General features: G+C 36.3%; 1 protein-coding gene across 2 annotated transcripts in view; it reads left to right on the forward strand.

Annotated features, from left to right (window-relative positions):
* The window catches only part of HNMT (histamine N-methyltransferase), a 44167-nt gene extending 30213 nt beyond the window's left edge, over positions 1-13954 (forward strand). For both annotated transcript variants that reach the window (XM_080798820.1, XM_080798821.1), the window contains 4 exons: positions 2581-2688; positions 3718-3848; positions 7454-7547; positions 13386-13954. In XM_080798820.1, the coding sequence (XP_080654946.1) occupies positions 2581-2688; positions 3718-3848; positions 7454-7547; positions 13386-13741 (689 nt within the window). In that variant the 3' untranslated portion in view covers positions 13742-13954. The remainder of the gene's footprint in view (positions 1-2580; positions 2689-3717; positions 3849-7453; positions 7548-13385) is intronic.
* The last annotated feature ends 5937 nt before the right edge of the window (positions 13955-19891 follow it).

The following is a 19891-nucleotide window of genomic DNA, read 5'->3' on the forward strand; positions in this document are numbered from 1 at the left end:
AATATATGACTAGGTTGGGAATGCCCAGGTGGCTCAGTTGGTTAAGTGTCTGACTCTTGGTCATGGTCCAAAGGTTGCAAACTCAAGTGCCAGATCAGGCTGTCAGCTGGGTATGGAGCCTACTTAACATTCTCTGTTTTCCTCTCTTCCTGTCCCTCCCCTCCCTGCTCATGTGCTCTTTGTCTTAAAATGTATGTATCTAGGTTGATAGGAGAAGAAATAGAATTTTTGGCCTCGGGTCCTTTGGGACGAGCTGTAATCTATTTCTCATTAGTCCACAACTTTTCTTCTCAGCCTTTTGCCCTAGTAATTATTATTTTTTTATCATTCAAAAATAGTTACTGGAAAAAAGGGGGGGGGGACCCTTCTTATGCCCTTCTAGTATTTGGTATCTTCTATTTCTTAGTATGAAGTGGTTAGAAGAACAACCACTTGAGAGTCAGAAAAATGTGCCTTAAACTTCAGGCATATTAATAGTGTCAAATTACTTTAATCACCTTATCTGAATGGGAATAATACTGTGGGAATTTATGATAACTTTGTGGTCAGGATTAAGTGAGATGATCCAAGTAAAGTGCCAAGCACAGTGTTTGACAAATAGTAGGTGGCCAATAAGTGGCAGCTAGAGTTACTACAGAAAGTATAAAAGGTGTCATGTTGGTGAGGCCATAAAATTGTCACATAGGCTCCTTTATCCTCCATTTCAGCTTCCTTCCCACTCCTTCCCTTCCCCATCCCCACCAACTCCTAGTGCCAATACTTGGGGCTCTCATGGTGCTGTGTGACTGCCCTTTTTCCTAGTCTAGCATCTTTTGTTCCTGATTTATCTTCCTCATTTCCTTTCTTCCAGACCTCCTAGTCTTATAACTTATGCTTTTGTTGCCTACCATATCTATCCTTGTAGAGGTTCTGTTAATGTCATATATACCAAAATGTTAAAAACTAACATCATTTTCATAGGCTAGTCAGCACATAGGTCTATTTTAGTAAAGGTCAACATCATAACCTTAAAGAATGAAAGTGCAGAACTTAAGTTGGAGGCATCAGCAATAGGGACAGAGGAGATATTTTCAAAGAGAGGCACTCAATGATAACAATAAAACTAATGAACAGCTACTGTTTATTGGGCGTCTATTTTACACTGAGTTTTATATGCATTGCCTCACTGAACCTTCACAGTTAATAAATTATGTACTATCATTATTGCTATTTTTCTGATGAGGAGAGTACAGCTTGGAGAGGTAAAACAAATTCCTGAAAGTTATATACACCTGGTAAGTGGAGAATACAGGTTTAGAACTCAGATCCATCAAACATCACCATCTCTCTCACTCAATCATTTACAGGCTGAATTTTCAACAGGACAGGTATCTCTGTGCTCTTCCTATCATTATTTGCTAGAACCTAGTACAGTGCTGGACACACAGTATGCAATTAATTGTTCGTACATGCATTAATGAATATATATCTATTTTGCTATAACCTCCTCTCCATTTTACCTACTGGACTCAAGTTTTCCTAGGAGGTCCTGACTTATTGTATATTCCAAAATTCTGAGTGCCAGTAATCCATATATACCATTCTGTTCCCTGACTTCATGTCTCTATCTTGCTGTCCTGTCTACCTGCAATTCCTCATTCTCCCAGAAGTCTCTGAGCTAACTTCCCTTTACCTAGTAACACAGAGCTCAAGAATGGTCTCCTTCCATAAGGCTTTCCATTTCTCTCACCTCTCCTCCTATCCTTTTCCTCACCATCTCCTTTCCTTTTCCCACCATGGCTCAACCCGACAGGTTTCCTTTCATGCCTGTGTTTTCCACTAGACCATGGTGTATTTGAAAGTGGATGTCTGACATCTTTTTGTATCTTTTTTTTATGCCTAACATATTTTTCTTCTGACATATTTTTATATGGTTCTCGTGTAGCCTAGTTTATCAATTCTCAGGTGCGTTTTAAAAAAAAATTTTTTTTAAAAATATATTTAATCTCTGAATTTGGGATACATCTTTCAGTTGATGGAATCTTAAAATTATAATCAACAGTGTTTTTCTGATCTAGTGACACAAAAAGAAGAGTTGACTGAGTCCTATAATCAATGGCATCTTAGATTTAACATAATATGGTAATAGGGCACCTGGGTGGCTCTGGTTAAGCCTCTTACTTTTGGCTTGGGTCATGATCTCAGCATCCTGGGATCGAGTCCTGCATCAGGATCTTGCTCAGCAGGGAGCCTGCTTTCCCCCCACCCCTCCGCCTGCCTCTCTGCCTACTTGTGATCCCTCTCTGTCAAATAAATAAATAAAATCTTTAGTAAAAAAAAATGTGATAATAGATGATAAATAAAAGTTATATGTATGAAGGAAGGAATAACAATCATAGCCCTCCTTAAGTCGTATTATTATTCCTACTTATAACCTAGCTGTTCTGCATCAGACAATGTGGCAAGGCAATAGTTGAACATTATTCTTTATTTATGTTGGGTTTTCCTAGTACAAGTAAGACAGATAATACATTACATCAAATTTATCTTCATCATTTCTTACTGGACTTACAAGATATGTTCCATATGCTTGTCTTCTAGGTGAAATTGATCTTCAAATTCTTTCCAAAGTGCAGATTCAACATCCAGGAATTCATATCAACAATGAAGTTGTTGAGCCAAGTGCTGAGCAAATTGCCAAGTACAAAGGTATCTGTAACCTATGGTGCTCTATGTCAAATCCTATCCTGAAAGGCTTATCATCCGAAATTTGTCCCCTCACTCATAAACAACATAGTTACTGTGGTATGTTCTTTGTAAGCTTATTGGGAAAAGAACATATTTAATTTGTTTTCTTGGAAGACATGACTAACACCTCAGAAATATGAACAATGAATAATTAGATTTCTTTTTGTACTGATTCTTCTATTCCCTGGTGATCAACTATTATTTTTGGTGTTTATTCTTAGAGACAGAGTCATTAATTCATTCAGAAATATTTAAACAGAATCCTTGCTCTTAAACGGTTTGTGTTTAATGGATTATATATAGCAGGAGTCAGCAAAGCTCTCTGAAAAAATACACACTCTAAATATTTTTAGGCCACATGATCTCTCTCACAATTAGTCAACTCTCCTACTGTAGCACCAAGGCAGTCACAGATGATGCTGACAAACTGAGTGTTCATATGTTCCAATAACACTTTATTTATACATACTGGTTTGATTTTTATATCATTTTCACATTTCATGAAATGTTATTCTTTTGATTTTTCCTTCAACCATTTAAAAATCTAATAGCATGAGATATGCAAAACTGGCATAAAGTCAGGAAGTGCAATAGTATATGTTTTTAGTTTGCAGTCTAGAAATAGGTAGTGAGCCAGATATGGTCCGTGGACCATGGTCTGCTGACTCCTGGGTTACAGAAACATATTATTTGTTTTCCACTGATAAAATTCACCAGTTGATTTCTCATTAATACTGATAAAATGCAACCAATATCTGATCAGGGTTCTCATAATTATTTCTTATTGACTCTTTCTTTCCTCCCTAATTTCATTTAATACTAGAAAAAAATCAGGATGAACTCTCTGGTCTTCCAGAGCTACATAAAAAAGAAAAATGTGCTTTATATCTGTTATGTATATAACATTGATTGCATTAAAATTCGAAATGGAAATGGATTCTACATTTGCAATTAAAATTGATGGTGTGCCATCTCTTTTCTGTATTTTAGAGCTTGTAGCCAAGACATCAAACCTCGAGAACATAAAGTTTGCTTGGCATAAGGAAACATCATCTGAATATCAAAATAGAATCATGGAGAAAAAAGAATTTCAGAAGTGGGACTTTATTCATATGATTCAGGTAAGAAATATTTATTGTTATATATTCTCAGGAGATTTTTTTTTCAGAAATATGTATGAAGAATACCTAATATTCTACCTTTAGGAAGAAAAATGAAAATCTGATTTCTGATTTTACAAGTGAACATTATCCATCCAAATTGAGGACAAAGATGTTGATAGGACTGAGAGATTCTCTGTGGCATTCAAAAAGCCAGTTTTTTTAATACTCCACACCTTCTGTTACTGATTTTTTTTTCAGTGTTGGCTTAATTAATTTTTGTAGGATTGGAAGTTCATAGACAGTTTTGAGGAGAGTAGAGTGACATATCTTAGCACAGCTCTAATGGTCTGGATGGACCGATGTCCAGAGTTTTTCTGAATCCTTTCCTTTCCCTTCTTTGATGACCTGGTTAGTGTGTATGTGACAGAAGGGGAAGGTTAGATCATTCTTAGGTTGATAAAGTTTACTTATGTCAGTCATTTAGTAGGAATATATTTCCATGATCCAACACTGATAGTATATTTCTTAGAAATATACTAAAGGGTTTCTTGGAGAGGGGGTGACCATTCATTAGATGTTATGGGGATGGATTTATGAGAATCACTGATATTTCTGGATAGCATATGGGTGTATAGACTTTGGATGTTGTCTACCATTAGAAGATGTATATTTTAGAAATACCAATATAACAGTAAGAGACATCTTTCTATAGTCCACAAGGGCAGTCATCCCAGAGGAATAAACCTTTAAGAAATCAAAGGAAGAAATGACTCTAATGTTGGTATATCTAAGCAATCCTACACCTCTGTTCTCCTAGCTGACAAAATCATTTACCTATAAGGGAGTACTTAAATTGCCCATCAAGCCTACAATGTTTCTCTATCAGACTTAATCTCCTCCCTCTTCATATAACTATTTCACACCTCCCTGTCTCTCCTTATACTTCCTGTAACCCCTTCACCACCACTCATTCCCAGCTGATGACCTCACTTCATACTGTATAGCAAAAAGAGAAATCATCAAATGGAAAGTCATCTTTCACCCTCCAAATTTATAAACACAGCTGCATCTGTACCCACCATCTCTTTCTTTCATCTTATTACAAAGGCCTCCTTTTATCAAAAACCAGTACCTCCACTTGTGCTCTGGATCCCATTCTTTACCTGTTATAAAATGTTGCAGCTTCAGAGATCATTCTTCTATTTCTCTCAAAATTTCCATGCATCTTCCTTCTTTCTTAGAGCAACACTACTTCCTCTGCATTACTGTTCTATTTCTCTACCTTCCTCCCTGTCTAGCGCACATTTTCCCCGTGTTATGTCTTTGTCTCTTCATTGTTCCTTATAGTCTTAACACTGTCATGACATTCTTTCAGCTTAATGTTCACAGTCAACTTCAAAGAATCTCAGTATCTATTAGATCAAATTTCAGAACATCTGTTATGGCCCACCTCCTCTTTTTTAGACAGGTTACATCATAGACTGTTAGCCATCTTATGGATTATGTATCTGGGTATCTATCCCTGTCATGAACAGCATGGAATACATGATACTAAATATGGCCCCAAAGCAGCATAGGCCATGTGCAGCTCCTTTTTATTTCTTTTTTTTTTTAAGATTTTATTTATTTATTTGACAGGGAAAGAAGGAGATATCACAAGTAGGCAGAGAGGCAAGTAGAGAGAGAGGGGGAAGCAGGCTCCCTGCTGAGCAGAGAGCCCAATGCGGGGCTCGATCCCAGGACCCTGGGACCATGACCAGAACTGAAGGCAGAGGCTTAACCCACTGAGCCACCCAGGTGCCCCAGCATTTTATTTCATTCATTCATGTGAGAGGGGCAAAGTTTAAGTTGTTTGCTTAATGTAATAAATTCTATCATAGGCGTCTACATAGGCTATTAAACTCTTGCCCAAGAGAGATGGAGATGAGATATAAGAAGTAAGTATCTGTGGGGGTAGATTCCAGGGATGCAAAGGAAGCCTTGGGGAAAATTTTCCACAGCCAATGTATAATTCTAGGCTCTACCTGTGTTGAGTGAAAAGACCTCTCCCTGCATTTCATCAGAGAATGGTTCAGAGTTATTAAAAAGGGGTGAGTTGACCCTCAACACCCTGTGACCAAGCATGTAACCTCATGCTTTATTCAGTCTGTTTTCCTAGAGAATCTGTCAATATCAGAGACTGCCATATTTTCTGTGATTTAAAAAAAGCATCTGTGAGCATATGGTAAAGCTAGTGCAAAGGGCTTAATTTTAAAGCAGCGTTCCATGAAATGGGGTCTGTTTTTATGGTGCCAGCACCATCTTCTCCCAGAACTACAATTCACAAAATATAGAGCAAGCATAGAATCAATGTCCCAATGTGGAGTAGAGACGAAGTATCTCCAGCTGTAAATGTCTCTGTTATTTAACCAGAAAGAGTAAATTTAAAACTGCTTGGCTATAATTGAACAAATACCATAGTCTTGTTAATTTTGGCCATTCTAACGGCATAAGGTGGGAACCACTTAATGTGGTTTTGATTTGAATCTCCCTGATAGCTAATGATGGTGAACATTTTTTCATGTGTCTGTTAGCCATTTGCATGTCTTCTTTAGAGAAGTGTCTGTTCATGTCTTCTGCCCATTTTTTGAAAAGATTATCTGTTTTGTGTGTGTTGAGTTTGAGGAGTTCTTTATAGATCTTGGATATCAGTCTTTTGTCTGTTGTGAATATCTTCTTCTTAAAGTGTTTTGTTGAGTAAAACTCTCATTAGCAATCAGGGAGATTAAAATCAAAACCACATTGAGATACCACCTTACACCAGTTAAAATGGCCAAAATTAACAAGACAGTAAACAACATGTGTTGGAGAGAATGTGGAGAAAGGGGAACCCTCTTACACTGTTGGTGGGAATTCAAGTTGGTTCAGCCACTTTGGAAAACAGTGTGGAGATTCCTTAAGAAATTAAAAATAGAGCTTCCCTATGATCCTGCATATGCACTACTGGGTATTTACCCCCAAAGATACTGATGTAGTGAAAAGAAGGGCTGTCTGTACCCCAATGTTCATAGCAGCAATGGCCACAGTCGCCGAATTGTGGAAAGAGCCAAGATGCCCTTCAACAGATGAATGGATAAAGAAGATATGGTCCATATATACAATGGAGTATTATGCCTCTATCAGAAAGGATGAATACCCAACTTTTGTATCAACATGGACGGGACTGGAAGAGATTATGCTGAGTGAAATAAGTCAAGCAGAGAGAGTCAATTATCATATAGTTTCACTTACTTATGGAGCATAAGGAATAACACAGAGGACATTGGGAGATAAGAGAGAAGTGAGTCGGGGGAAATCGGAGGGAGAGATGGACCATGAGAGACAGTGGACTCTGAGAAACAAACTGAGGGTTTTGGAGGGGAGGGTGGCCTGGTGGTGGGTATTATGGAGGGCAAGTACTGCGTGGAGCACTGGGTGTGGTGCATAAACAATGAATTCTGGAACATTGAAAAGAATTAAAATAAAATGAAAAAAAAAAAAAAACCTCTCAACTTGAAAATCAACCTTTCTAAAGAATACCTAACCCAAGTAACAAAGAAATTGACATAGAAAAGTGTCTAATTTCTCTTTTCTTTAATTTCTAGATGCTGTACTATGTAAAAGATATCCCAGCTACCCTGAAATTCTTCCATAGTCTCTTAGCTACCAATGCTAAGATGCTGATTATTCTTGTGTCAGGTAAATTATTTACATTAACCCTGAATTTTAAAACAGTAATAGTGCCTATGTGCTTGGATATATGTGTTTGAAGGCAGCTGCAATATTTTGTCTTCATTATGAAATTCTTGACTTGGCTTCTAATCGTAGTCAATTAATTAACACAGTATTAGGAAAGTCCTTCACAACAGCTATCAATTTAGGGGGTCTAGTGAAATTAAATATCTATTTATTCCTTTCCCTTGCTAAAATGTGTCTTTGTTGTCTATATATAAATTCTTTTTTATACAATGTAGAGCAAATGCCACTAATAAGAATTTTTTTAATGAGGCCAAAAATAGCAAATATTTCCATTTACCTCCTTTTTGTTTCTTGAATGTTTCTTTCCCTTCTGTGATGTTTATTAATACATAAATAAAGGTAAAAATATTTGGGATACCTTCATATTTGAATAATTTACATTTCTAGAGCCTATCAATATTGTTCATGGTAGATTTTCTCAAATAACTACCAAAAATTGTTCACTTGTTTTGTATTACTGTCTTATTTTCAAAAGAGGGCATTTGATCATGTCATGTTGCTTCCAGTATATAATAAGTTCCACACAGAGAAGTAAACATGTTAAATGAGACACTGACATTGTTGAGTTCATTAATTCATTACTTCTTTCATTTAGTAATCTTCATGGATTGTCTACACAGTGCTAGGCAGATTGATTCTAGATATACAACAATCTCTATCTTCTTAAGTTTATACCAGACCCCATACTCAAAACCGTATGTCACAAAATTCATCAGTTCTTAAATATGAGGAATGACTTTAAGGATGGAAAACAGGGTTGTTGCCTGTAATTCTAGGTTTGAACTCATGTGGGAGTTTTGCAAATGAGAGTTCCTGCATACAACCTCTTCCCTAAAGAACATTTTGATATACTATTTTTATCTCTGGTTAATTAAAAATACTCATGTGGGAGAGTTCTATCTTCCCATTTAGAAGGGCTCATGTAAACTGGATGCTTCTTATTAACCTCTGTCTAAATTAAGACACTTGGGTAAAGCCAAGTGTCTTATACTGCATTTAGGAATACAAAAGAAAACTTAGTTGTGACCAATGAGGGCAGTCTATTCTTGATAATCTATATCAATAATAAAGAAAAAGCATTACTAATAGAAATAACAATTCATCCAGAGGTCAGTATGTTTGATTTTAGGATGTATTTCATATCAATAGAAGATCCACTCTTATTTATATTTGGTTTATTCTTAAATATTTCAGAAGTTAAGTATTTCAGTGTCAGAAAGAAGTTTTCTATATTTCTACCAAGAGGAAAAAGCCAGCTTAAGGTTTAGAAAGTGACATGAGTAGTCTACAAACAACTGAGAACTAGCTAAGTACCCTTATGAATATAGTATTCTGCTGGCTATCTCTTGAATTACACTAATAAAACCCATGGTATATTGGCATCAAGAAATGTTCAAAAAAACAGGTGCAGTGAAATATATGATGATACATGCAACAAGAATGCTGAGGCATTTCCTAGCTGTGTGAACTTGGTCTGTGAGTCTTAGTTTATTCAAGGGCTATTTCTAGATAATCATACCTATATTATATTGCATCTATGCATATATATGTTTCATATATACTCTGTATATATACATTCACAGGTAAAAATCAAAGAAATGCAGTAAAGACTCAAATATCAGTTAGCTTTTTCTTAAAAAGTATTTTGAGTCAAAATTATTCAGTCAAGGTAGTTTGATGGTGGAGATAACTTTTTCTGTATGCAGTAAAAAAGAACGCTCTTCATTACTGTATTCAGCATGGGAGACAGGTATCCCAAAGAGGACAACACTGTTCATAGACATTGTTCCTTCACATAAGAATTGAACAAATAAGAAATGTCCAATTATTAAAGGGACTCCAGTGACCCCTTGCCTTTACCACATGCACTTTTCTTAGAAGAGAGTTGTGCAGCTACAAGAAAAATATCATACGTACATTTCTTCTTAAAGAACCACTTAACAAAAGGAGAAGATAAATTTAGGCATTTTATTTTGGACTTTCCAATTCTCTCCTTAGGCTAAAAGTTACAGCTTTATTGCCTCTATCAGAAGAGTTATTAAGGAAGGAAATTAATTAAATATATGTAATAAAAAATAAGCCACCTTGTTCAATATAGTTTCCTTTTCAGTAAAGGAAAACGTAAATAAAATTGTCAATATACTGAAATTGTCATCAATTTAGTATAAACTGAATGTCTCCAGATTCCCCAGTCTTAGGGGATCACTCATAATTCTTGGAAATCCAGGAAAAATGATGGGATCCCTGATCTCAAGTAACTTGGGTCATTCATCCCTTGCCCCGTGACTGCTGAGGATCCTGGGAGTCATGCTTACATGCTCCTGATGGTTGCCAATCACTGTTTGCCCCAAACTTCTGCTTCCAGTTCAATTTTTGATTTCCTATCTCCATTACTTTTCCACTGCTTTGGAGCAGCTCTTATGTAGTGGAGGACTGAGGCATGTAAACACTTGGAGCAGTGTGCTAAGTTTCTTATCAGAGGCACATGGGGCATATAGCATTCTAAACTACTAGTTCTGAATGTGTCTAAAAAAAGAGAGCATATTTTGGCTAAAACATACTACATGATGGACATGGAATCAGAGAACATAGAAAGTTCTGGAGATTTGAAGAAAGGTTTAATAAACAGGAGTAAAAGACTCAATAAAGAAGATTAACATTCACAGAGACACACACACATGCTCAAAACCCACGCTGAAATAGGCAGAGAAAAGCTATGAAGGGTAGGCAAATGAAACTCATTAGGAAAAGAAAAAGAAATTGAAATCAGAATTAAATGACAGCATTTACTGTTAGAATACGTGTTGCTTGAGGGAAGAGAGGCTTTTCTCTGTGTTTGTAAGGATCAGTTACAGAACTAGCCCAGCTCAGTAAATATTCATTTAATTATAACAAGCAGAAGTTCTTGATTATATAAAGATAAAAGACTTGATTTGGGGATGAAAAGGAAGAAAAATAAGGACAAAAGAGGTGGATTTTTTTAAATGAGTGTCTCACACTAAAATATCAGTAGTAGCATGTCTTTCCCCAAATGTAGTAGCCAGGCATTAGTTTTGAGAGTGGCTAGTTAAAATGTAACTTCTCTGGTCAAGGGGGTTTTGCCAGAAGGAGACACCACGTTTTTGTTCATCCCTCTCCTTACCTGACTAAAGAAGGAGGCAAATCATGGTGTGTTATTTTTAATACAATGAGAAAAAAAATCTGGTTTCTATCATGTTAGAAACAAAAGTAACACCATATGTTGTGCCCACCGAGAGCCATTATGATAATGCATCAGTTAGAAAGTGTATAATTGCTCAGCTCAGAAATGGCACCAAGTCACACAACACTGACACCAGTAAAATTTCTGCAATCAGTGTTTAGTTATGTTTTTTCTCTGTCAGGTTAAAAATAAAAATAATAATGATAATAGAGCCTCTTTTCAACCATTGAAATATTTATTTTCTCATAAAGTCTTATTTGTAGGCGTATTCTTATTTGGGCAGATAATCACTATCTGTGTAATAAAAGATTTTTTAATATAGACTCATGACCCTATTTTTTTTCCCATTAGACTGAGGTTTTGTTTTTTTCTGCTTCATTCCAATTTTACCTTCTAGAGCGTACCCTGCGGTTATTACTCCCGCTTCTGAAATATTAGTTGAATGTCAGTTATCTAAGCTATTTAAATTTTACCTTTTTCTCCTCGGTTAGTCCCTTTTGTTGAGTTCAATCAGGAGACTTTAGCCCAATCCATAGATGAGGGCCAGGGCTCTTTGAACATCCAATAATTATATGCATAACTGTATGGGCATTTATTGTTTGTGTATTATGCTGGAGAGTCAGTCACTTTATTAGACCGTAAAAGAGGTTTGGAAACCCAAAAACCTCAAGCCTTTGAAATCTTTACTATTAATCCTGGAATACAGGTTCTCTCTTACATTGCTTTGCCAAGTCCAGCTTAATTTCCTAATACTTGAACAATGTTTGTTTACTTTGTTTGCCAGTCATGGTTCTTAGTTCCTTTACTTTTTCTTACCCCAATTCTATGCTATAAATTCTGTATTTATCCCTGTTTTGCAGGTGATAAAACTGAGGGGAAGCTTCATAAAGCTAGTCAGAGGAAAAGCCAGGCTTCATACTTAGGCAGTTGGCTTTAGAGGCCCTCTATTACATTGTATCAATTGATAAATATTAATTGGGTATGTGACATCCCATTATTATATGCAGGTATTAGAGGGTCCACAAACAGATGCTTATTTCTGTTGAGGTATTAGTATAATAGATTTCCAAACAGCAAGTTTGCTTTTTCATAGTCTCAAGATTACAACCAGTGAAAATACATTATCAAACCAACTCCATATAATGTTCATTTATTTGTGAGTACTTATTACCCATCTGCTATGTGCTTAGCATTGTACAACAATTCACTTAAATTATCTCATTTAGTACTTGCAGTTGCATTTGAGGTACATATAGTTATCCCCACTTTATGGATCAGAAAACTGAGGTTCTCAGAGACTAAAAAACAAACCTCATCTTATTCATGAAGTGTCAGAAGTACCTTCCAACCTGTGTCTCTCTCCCTCAGAGGCTGCATCTCTTAGCTTCTACACTGGGCCAAGTTATCCATTAAACACAATAGACATTGCTAAAACATCTTCTAAAGCTGGGGACAAAACTTGACACCTGATGATACATTTAAAACTGTTCCTCCCTCATTCTTCCCATTTCCCATAATGGCAATTCTCTCTTTTCAGGTGCTTGGGCCAAAATCATTGGGTCACTGACTCTGTTTTCACTCATACCCCAAATCCAAATTGTTGGCAAATCTCACTGTATCTATGAGCATAATATATAAGAAATCCAACCACTTCTCATCACTTCCAAAAGTTAGCTACTCCAATTTACCATCATCTGTCACCCAGATTATTGTTATAACCTCCTCACTGTTCTCCCTGTTTCCACCCTTATGGCCCTACAGTCTATTCTCATCTGTGTGGCCAATTAACCTTATTAAAATACAAATCAGGTTAAGTCACTCTAATGTTGTATTGCTCAATATAAAAGCCACATTTGACTACTGAAATCGATATGTAAATCAATTGCAGTGAAGTAAAACTTAAAATTCATTTCCTTGGTCATACTAGGCACAGTTCAAATGTTCCTTAGCCACAGATGGTTAGTGGCTACCATATTGGACAATGCAGATACAGAATATGTTCCAGAAAGTTCTTTCAGACAACACTACAGTGACTTCCCATCTCAATCCATGTGATATGGTACCCTACCCACTCCCTCCACCACTCATCCAACCTTATCTTCTTCTACTTTCCCCTTTGCTCACTGATTTCAGATCTCACTGGTTTCCTGGCCAGTTCTTAACATGACAAGCATGCTCTCGCCTCAGGTCCTTTGTAGTTGCTCTTTTCTCTACCTAAGGTAGTCTTCCCTCTCATATCTACATGGCTTGTTCACATATCTCTGCTCAAATGTCACATTATTATCGAGAGTTTCTGTGACCACCTTATATAAACAGCAACCCATCCAACTCTTTGACCCTCCTTATTCCTTGTTCTGATTTGTTTTTCATTAGTACTTAGCACCATCTGATATGTGATTTATTTACTTGTATATTTAGCTTTCTTTCCCGCTTGTGTACCTCTTAAATTAAGCTACCCAAAGGCAAGAATATTTATCTATTGGCTGCTTTATTCTAAGCATGTAGTATACTTCCTGGCAGAGAAGGGAAATGAAAAGAAGAATAAGTAAACGCATGAGCTTTGTTTTATCACACAGGAATCAGTGGCTGGAACAAGCTGTGGAAAAAGTATGGATCCCGCTTACCTCAGGATGACCTCTGTCAGTATGTCACATCGTCTGACCTCACTCAGATGCTGGATAAACTGGGGATTAAGTATGAGTGTTATGACCTTCTGTCCACCATGGACATATCTGATTGTTTTATTGATGGCAATGAAAATGGAGAACTGCTTTGTGATTTTTTGACAGAAACCTGCAACTTTAATACAACAGCACCACCTGATCTCAAAGCAGAAATTATGAAAGATCTGCAAGAGTCTGAGTTCAGTGTAAAGAAGGAGGGAAAGGTTCTTTTTAATAATAGTCTGAGTTTCATAGTGGTTGAGGCATAAATATTAATCATGAAAATGTATTCAAAAAATTATATTTTGGGGGCACCTGGGTGGCTCAGTGGGTTAAAGCCTCTGCCTTGGGCTCAGGTCATGATCCCAGGGTTCTGGGATGGAGCCCCACATCGGGCTCTCTGCTCAGCAGTGAGGCTGCTTCCTCCTCTCTCTCTGCCTGCTTGTGATCTCTGTCTGTCAAATAAATAAGTAAAATCTTTTAAAAAATTATATTTTGAATACTGTTGATCATTTATTTCTGTATTAAAATTATAAACACATCCCAATATAAATAGAGCATTGTCTCATATATAAAATCTAGAAAATTCCAAGACATTCTCAGATTTCCATGCATATAATATAGGATACTGTTATTCTTATCCCATTCCTTCCCCATATCAAGAGCCAAATCAGGCTAAATACCATCTAGGCTATAAAAATGAGACAACTAAGTTTCACTAGCTTATTGACATGAAAATCCTTTCCATTTATTGATTGTACTGGAATTGCCTAAAATATTAATAAAACACATGCTATGGATTCTTTAAATACTACAAATGTATATATGTATTGATATATATGAAAAAAGTATATGTTTATTTTTTCCTCCTTCTGTGAAGAATTATTTGTGCATATTCCTCTAGTAGTTTCTAACTTGTTTTTATTGATTACTAAAAGTAAGCACCTTAGGATATTACAAAATTATTTGTCATATATCCCATTTCCTTCTACTTTGTTTTCTCTTTATTGTTTACCTTTTGTCTTTGATTTTATAGTATTTGGGTTGCTTTTGATACAGTGAAGTTTTTTTCTATTTTATTCAGTCAAATCTTCAGGTTTTTTTTCCCCTTCTGGGTTTCTGACACATTTTTAAAGGCCTTCTTAAAGTTTTAGAATCTTTACATATTTTATTATAAAAATATAGTTTCACTTTAAAAAAATAAATCTTCATATGTTTGAAATTTACGTAAGTGTAGGATTCTGGGAAGATGGCAGAGTAGAGGACCCTAAGCTCACCTAGTCCCATGGTAACACTCAAATCAGCATAAATAACAGAAAACCACCCAAAGACAGGCAGAAGAAAGTCTACAACTAAAGGCAGAGAAGAGGCCATGTGGAAGAGGATAGGAAAGGTGAAGATGAGGTGGGGAGCTAAAAGGGCCCTGGCTGTCTGCAGTTGGGAGGGAGCAGGGGCAGGGAGAAGGGTGAGAAATACACTGTCACACCAGGGAGCCTGCATGGAGAGGAAGAATCCCCATAATATTTGGCTTTGAAAGCAAGAGGGACTGAATTTCTTGAGTTCTTACAACAAGCATGACTTTTAAAAACTAGCAGGCTTTGCTCTGGGAGAGCCCAGTGTGCTGCAGGAAACTGTGTCCCTGACCTTAAAGAGAGAGCACAACAAATTGCTTACGGAGATACAGCATAGAAGCAGCAGTTTGAAAAATGACTAGGGCATATGGGAGGGAGAGTTATTTACTAATCTCAGAGCATGTCCCAGAGAAACAGATTTCCCTGAGAGACTCCTCCAGAAACAAAGGAGCTGCCATTTCCATCTCCCACCCCTCAGCATAAATGCTTCACCACCTTCAGAAACTGGCAAAGTCTACACTCCTTACCTAACTTGCTTACACTAAGCCCTCCCACATCAGCAGATCTGCCCCTCCCCAGGCACTTGCCTGCACTACAGTCCCCTCCCCTAGAAGACTGGCATAACACTTGCCAACGCTGAGTCTCCCGGGTGTTTTGTGGGGCCTTGTTCCAAGCAACAGTTCACCTCCACACACACCTTATTAAAACTGCACTGGCCAGGCCTGGTCTTCACAGCAATTGCATGTACCCTATGGAAGAGGACCAGCGCCACCTCATTAAAAGTGTGTGCCTTCTGAGGAGAAGGGAGTTGACGGAAATTGGAAGGGGAGGTGAACCATGAGAGACTATGGACTCTGAAAAACAACCTGAGGGTTTTGAAGGGGCAGGGGGTGGGAGGTTGGGGGAACCAGGTGGTGGGTATTAGGGAGGGCACATATTGCATGGAGCACTGGGTGTGGTGCAAAAACAATGAATACTGTTACGCTAAAAATTAAAAAAAAAAAAGTGTGTGCCTTACCCACTACTTTCAAGAGTGGGAGACAGCTGAGTTTCTTAACACACAGAAACAGACAAGGTTAGACAAAATGGAGACAGAGGAATGTGTTCCAAATGAAAGAACAGGACAAAACCACAGCAAGAGACCTATGTGAAATGAATATAAGTAATATGCCTGATAGAGAATTTAAAGTAATGATCATAAAGGTAGTCACTGTGCTTGGGAAATGAGTGGGGGCATTGGTGAGATCCTTAACAAAGAGATAAAAAAAAAAGTACCAATCACAGATTAAGAACATAATAAATGGAATTTAAAATACACTAGATGGAATAAATAGTAGGCTAGAGGAATGAGAATAACAAATTCTCAATATGGAAGACAATAATGGAAAGCAATCAAATTGAGGAGGTAAAATAAAATAAATATGCAAAATGAGAATAGACTTAGGGAACTCAGTGACTCCATCAAGCATAACAACATTTGCATTATAGGGATCACTAAGAAGAAAGAAAAGGGGGCAGAAAATTTATTTGAGGGAGTAATCACTGAAAGTTCCTGAATCTGGGGAAGGAAACAAACCCAGATCTAGGAGGTACAGAGATCCTGCAATAAAATCAAACCAAGAAGACCCACACAAAGAAACACAGTAATTAATATGGCAAAAGAAGTGATTTGAAAAAATTAAAGTAGCTAAAGGAAAGAAGACAATACTTACAAGGGAAACTCCATAAGACTATCAGCTGATTTTTTTTAGCAGAAACTTTTCAGGCCAGAAAGGAGTGGCATATATGCAAAGTGCTGAATGGGAAAAATGTGCAGCCAAGTATATTCTATCCAGAAATGCTAGCATTCAGAATAGAAGGAGGGATAAAAAATTTATCAGACAAAAACTAAAGGAATTCATGACCACCAAACCAGTCCTACAAGCAAGCAATGTTAAAAGGGAATGCTGAAGATATCATGAATATGAATATATATATATATATGAATATATATATAGGATTCCACCAAAAAACTACTAGAACTGATAAATGAACTCAGTAAAGTTGCTGGATACAAAATCAATGTACAAAAATCCATTGCATTTCTATAAGTGATAATTAAGCAGCAGAAAGAGAAATTAATTCTATTTACAATTACACCAAAACCAATAAAATACCTAGGAGTATACCTAACCAAAGAGGTGAAAGACTTGTACTCTGAAAATTGTAGAACATTTGATGAAAGAAATTGAAGATAACACAAAGAAACAGAAAGACATTCCATGTGCATGAACTGGAAGAACAAATGTTAAACTGTCCATAGTACCCAAAGCAGTCTACATATTTAATGCAATCCCTGTTAAAATACCAACAGCATTTTTCTAACAACCAGAACGAACAATTCTAAAACTTGTATGGAACCAGACAAGACCCCAAATAGCCAAAGGAATCTCGAAAGAGAAAAACCAAACTGGAAGCATCACAATTCTGGACCCCAAGTTATATTACAAAGCATGGTGATCAAAACAGTGTGGTACTGGCACAAAAACAGACATGTAGATCAATGAAACAGAGTAGGAAACCCAGAAATCAACCCATAAGTATATGGTCAATTAATCTTCAACAAAGGAGGCAGGAATATGCAATGGGAAAAAGTTTGTTCAAGAAATGGTGCTGGGAAAACTGGACAGCAACATACAAAAAAAAAATGAAACTGGACCACTTTCTTACACTGTATACAAAAATAAACTCAAAATGGATTAAGAACCTAAACGTGAGACCTGAAACTATAAATATCCTAAAACAAAGCACAGACAGTAATTTCTCCAACATCAGCTGTAGCAACATTTTTTCTAGATCTGTCTCCTGAGGCAAGGAAAATGAAAGTAAAAGCTAACTATTGAGACTACATTAAAATAAAAAGCTTCTTAACAACAAAATTGATTGGAAACAACCAACAAGATTAAAGATATCCTAATGAATGAGAAAAGATATTTGCATATCTGATGCAGATATCTGATAAAGCATTAGTATCCAATATATATAAAGAACTTATATAACTCTGCACCAGAAAAAAAAAAAAACAACAACAGCAGCAATTCAATTAAAAAATGAGATGACATGAATATATATTTCTCCAAAGAAGACATACAGATGGTCAACAGACACATGAAAAGATGCTCAACATCACTCATCGTGAGGGAAATAAAAATCAAAACTATAAAGAGATATTTCTCACACCTGTCAGAATGGCTAAAAAAAACAAGTGTTGGCAAGGATATAGAGAAAAAGGAACTGTAGTGCACTGTTGGTGGGAGTGCAAACTGGTGTATCCACTATGGAAGACATTATGGAGTTCCCTCAAAAAGTTAAAAACAGAACTACCCTACAATCCAGTAATTGCACTACAGGGCATTTACCCCCAAAATACAAGAACACTAATTCAAAGAGATACATGCACCCCTGTGTTTACTGCAGCATTATTTACAATAGTCAAGATATGGAAGCATCACAAGTGTCCATCAATTGATGAATGGATAAAGAAGAGGTGTTAAGTATATATAATGAAATATTATCTGGCCATAAAAAAGAATGAAATCTTGCCACTTGCAACAACGTAGATGGAGCTAAAGAGCACTATTATGCTAAGTGAAATAAGTCAGTCAGAGAATGACAAATACTATATGATTTCACTCTTATGTGGAATTTAAGAAACAAAACAAAGGAACAAAGGGAAAAAAAAGAGAGGGACAAATAAAGGAACCAGACTCTTAACTATAGAGAACAAACTGATGGTTACCAGAAGGGAGGTGGGTTAGGGGATGGGTGAAATAGGTGATGGGGATTAAGAGTACACTTATCATCATGAACACTGAGTAATGTATACATTTGATGAATTACTATACTGTACACCTGAACCTAATGTAATACTGTATGTTAACTATATTGGGATTAAAAATTAAAAACTTAATAAAAATTTACATAAGTGGAAGGAGTTAAAATGAGAATAAAATGTTTGCCCTCAAAAAGATAGGTAGCTATACCAACACAATTTTCTTGAGGGGGCAGAAATCTCCACTGACTTAAAATGCACTTTGTATCATTTACCAAATTTCCAGAAAACCCTGAATCAATTTAAAAACTCTAGAGTCTCTTATGTTCCTCTAAAATCTCCCTTAAGACTAAGAGTCATCCTTGGACAGGATTTCAGAGGATTTTTGAAGGCTTATTGAATGTGTTTTATTTTATTTTTAATGACAAACATCTATCATTCTTATAAAAACAGTACATCTCTTTAAATAAGTCCAATAATTTATAACTAATAAAGCTATATTTAAAGTAAGTGAATAATTACTACTTTCTCTTAGGTACAGAATAAAAGTTAGGTTTTACTGAAAAGCTCATGAACCCTCATTATCCCAGTTATAAAACCTTCAACATAGTGTGATATTCACTCTTTCATATTGCAGAACTACTACTTAATGTTACAGGAAATACCTATAGAGTTAATACCTCTCCCTAATCTCCTAGATGAGATCCAGGAAGTATACTGGAGAGCACAGCCTATTTTTGCTAACAAAAGACCAAGGTTTATTGTTCATTATGGGTAAAACTGGCTTGCATTGCCCTCTTTTCCTAGACAACTTCATCAGTGTTTTCTGAATTATCAGTGACAACAAATGAAACGACAGTTATCCAATCAGGTTCCTGAATATGAACCCTGAACTATTAATCATACTGATATGTACTACTGACAAAGGGAATCTGTAAGGCAGGCATAATTGATGGATATGGGCCATGACGACCTTGAACAACTTCCCCAAAAGGATAGAAACCAAGACTCTGTAGAGCAAACGATGGCCTTCTCTGAAAGGCACATGTGCAAAACAAAACAAGAATAGAATTAACATGCTACTTACAGATAGAAAAGACTAGCACTCCATAGATGGATATTTGTAAAAATGGCTTTTCTTGTCCCTATAAATATCCTTTACTAAAAACAAACAAACAAACAAACCAATAAATAAATAAATTCTCACTGATTCAGTTTTTTAATGTAATGGAACACTTGAAACTTTACAAAAATAA

This window comes from Martes martes (assembly GCF_963455335.1).
Source record: "Martes martes genome assembly, chromosome: 3".
Lineage (NCBI taxonomy): Eukaryota > Metazoa > Chordata > Mammalia > Carnivora > Mustelidae > Martes > Martes martes.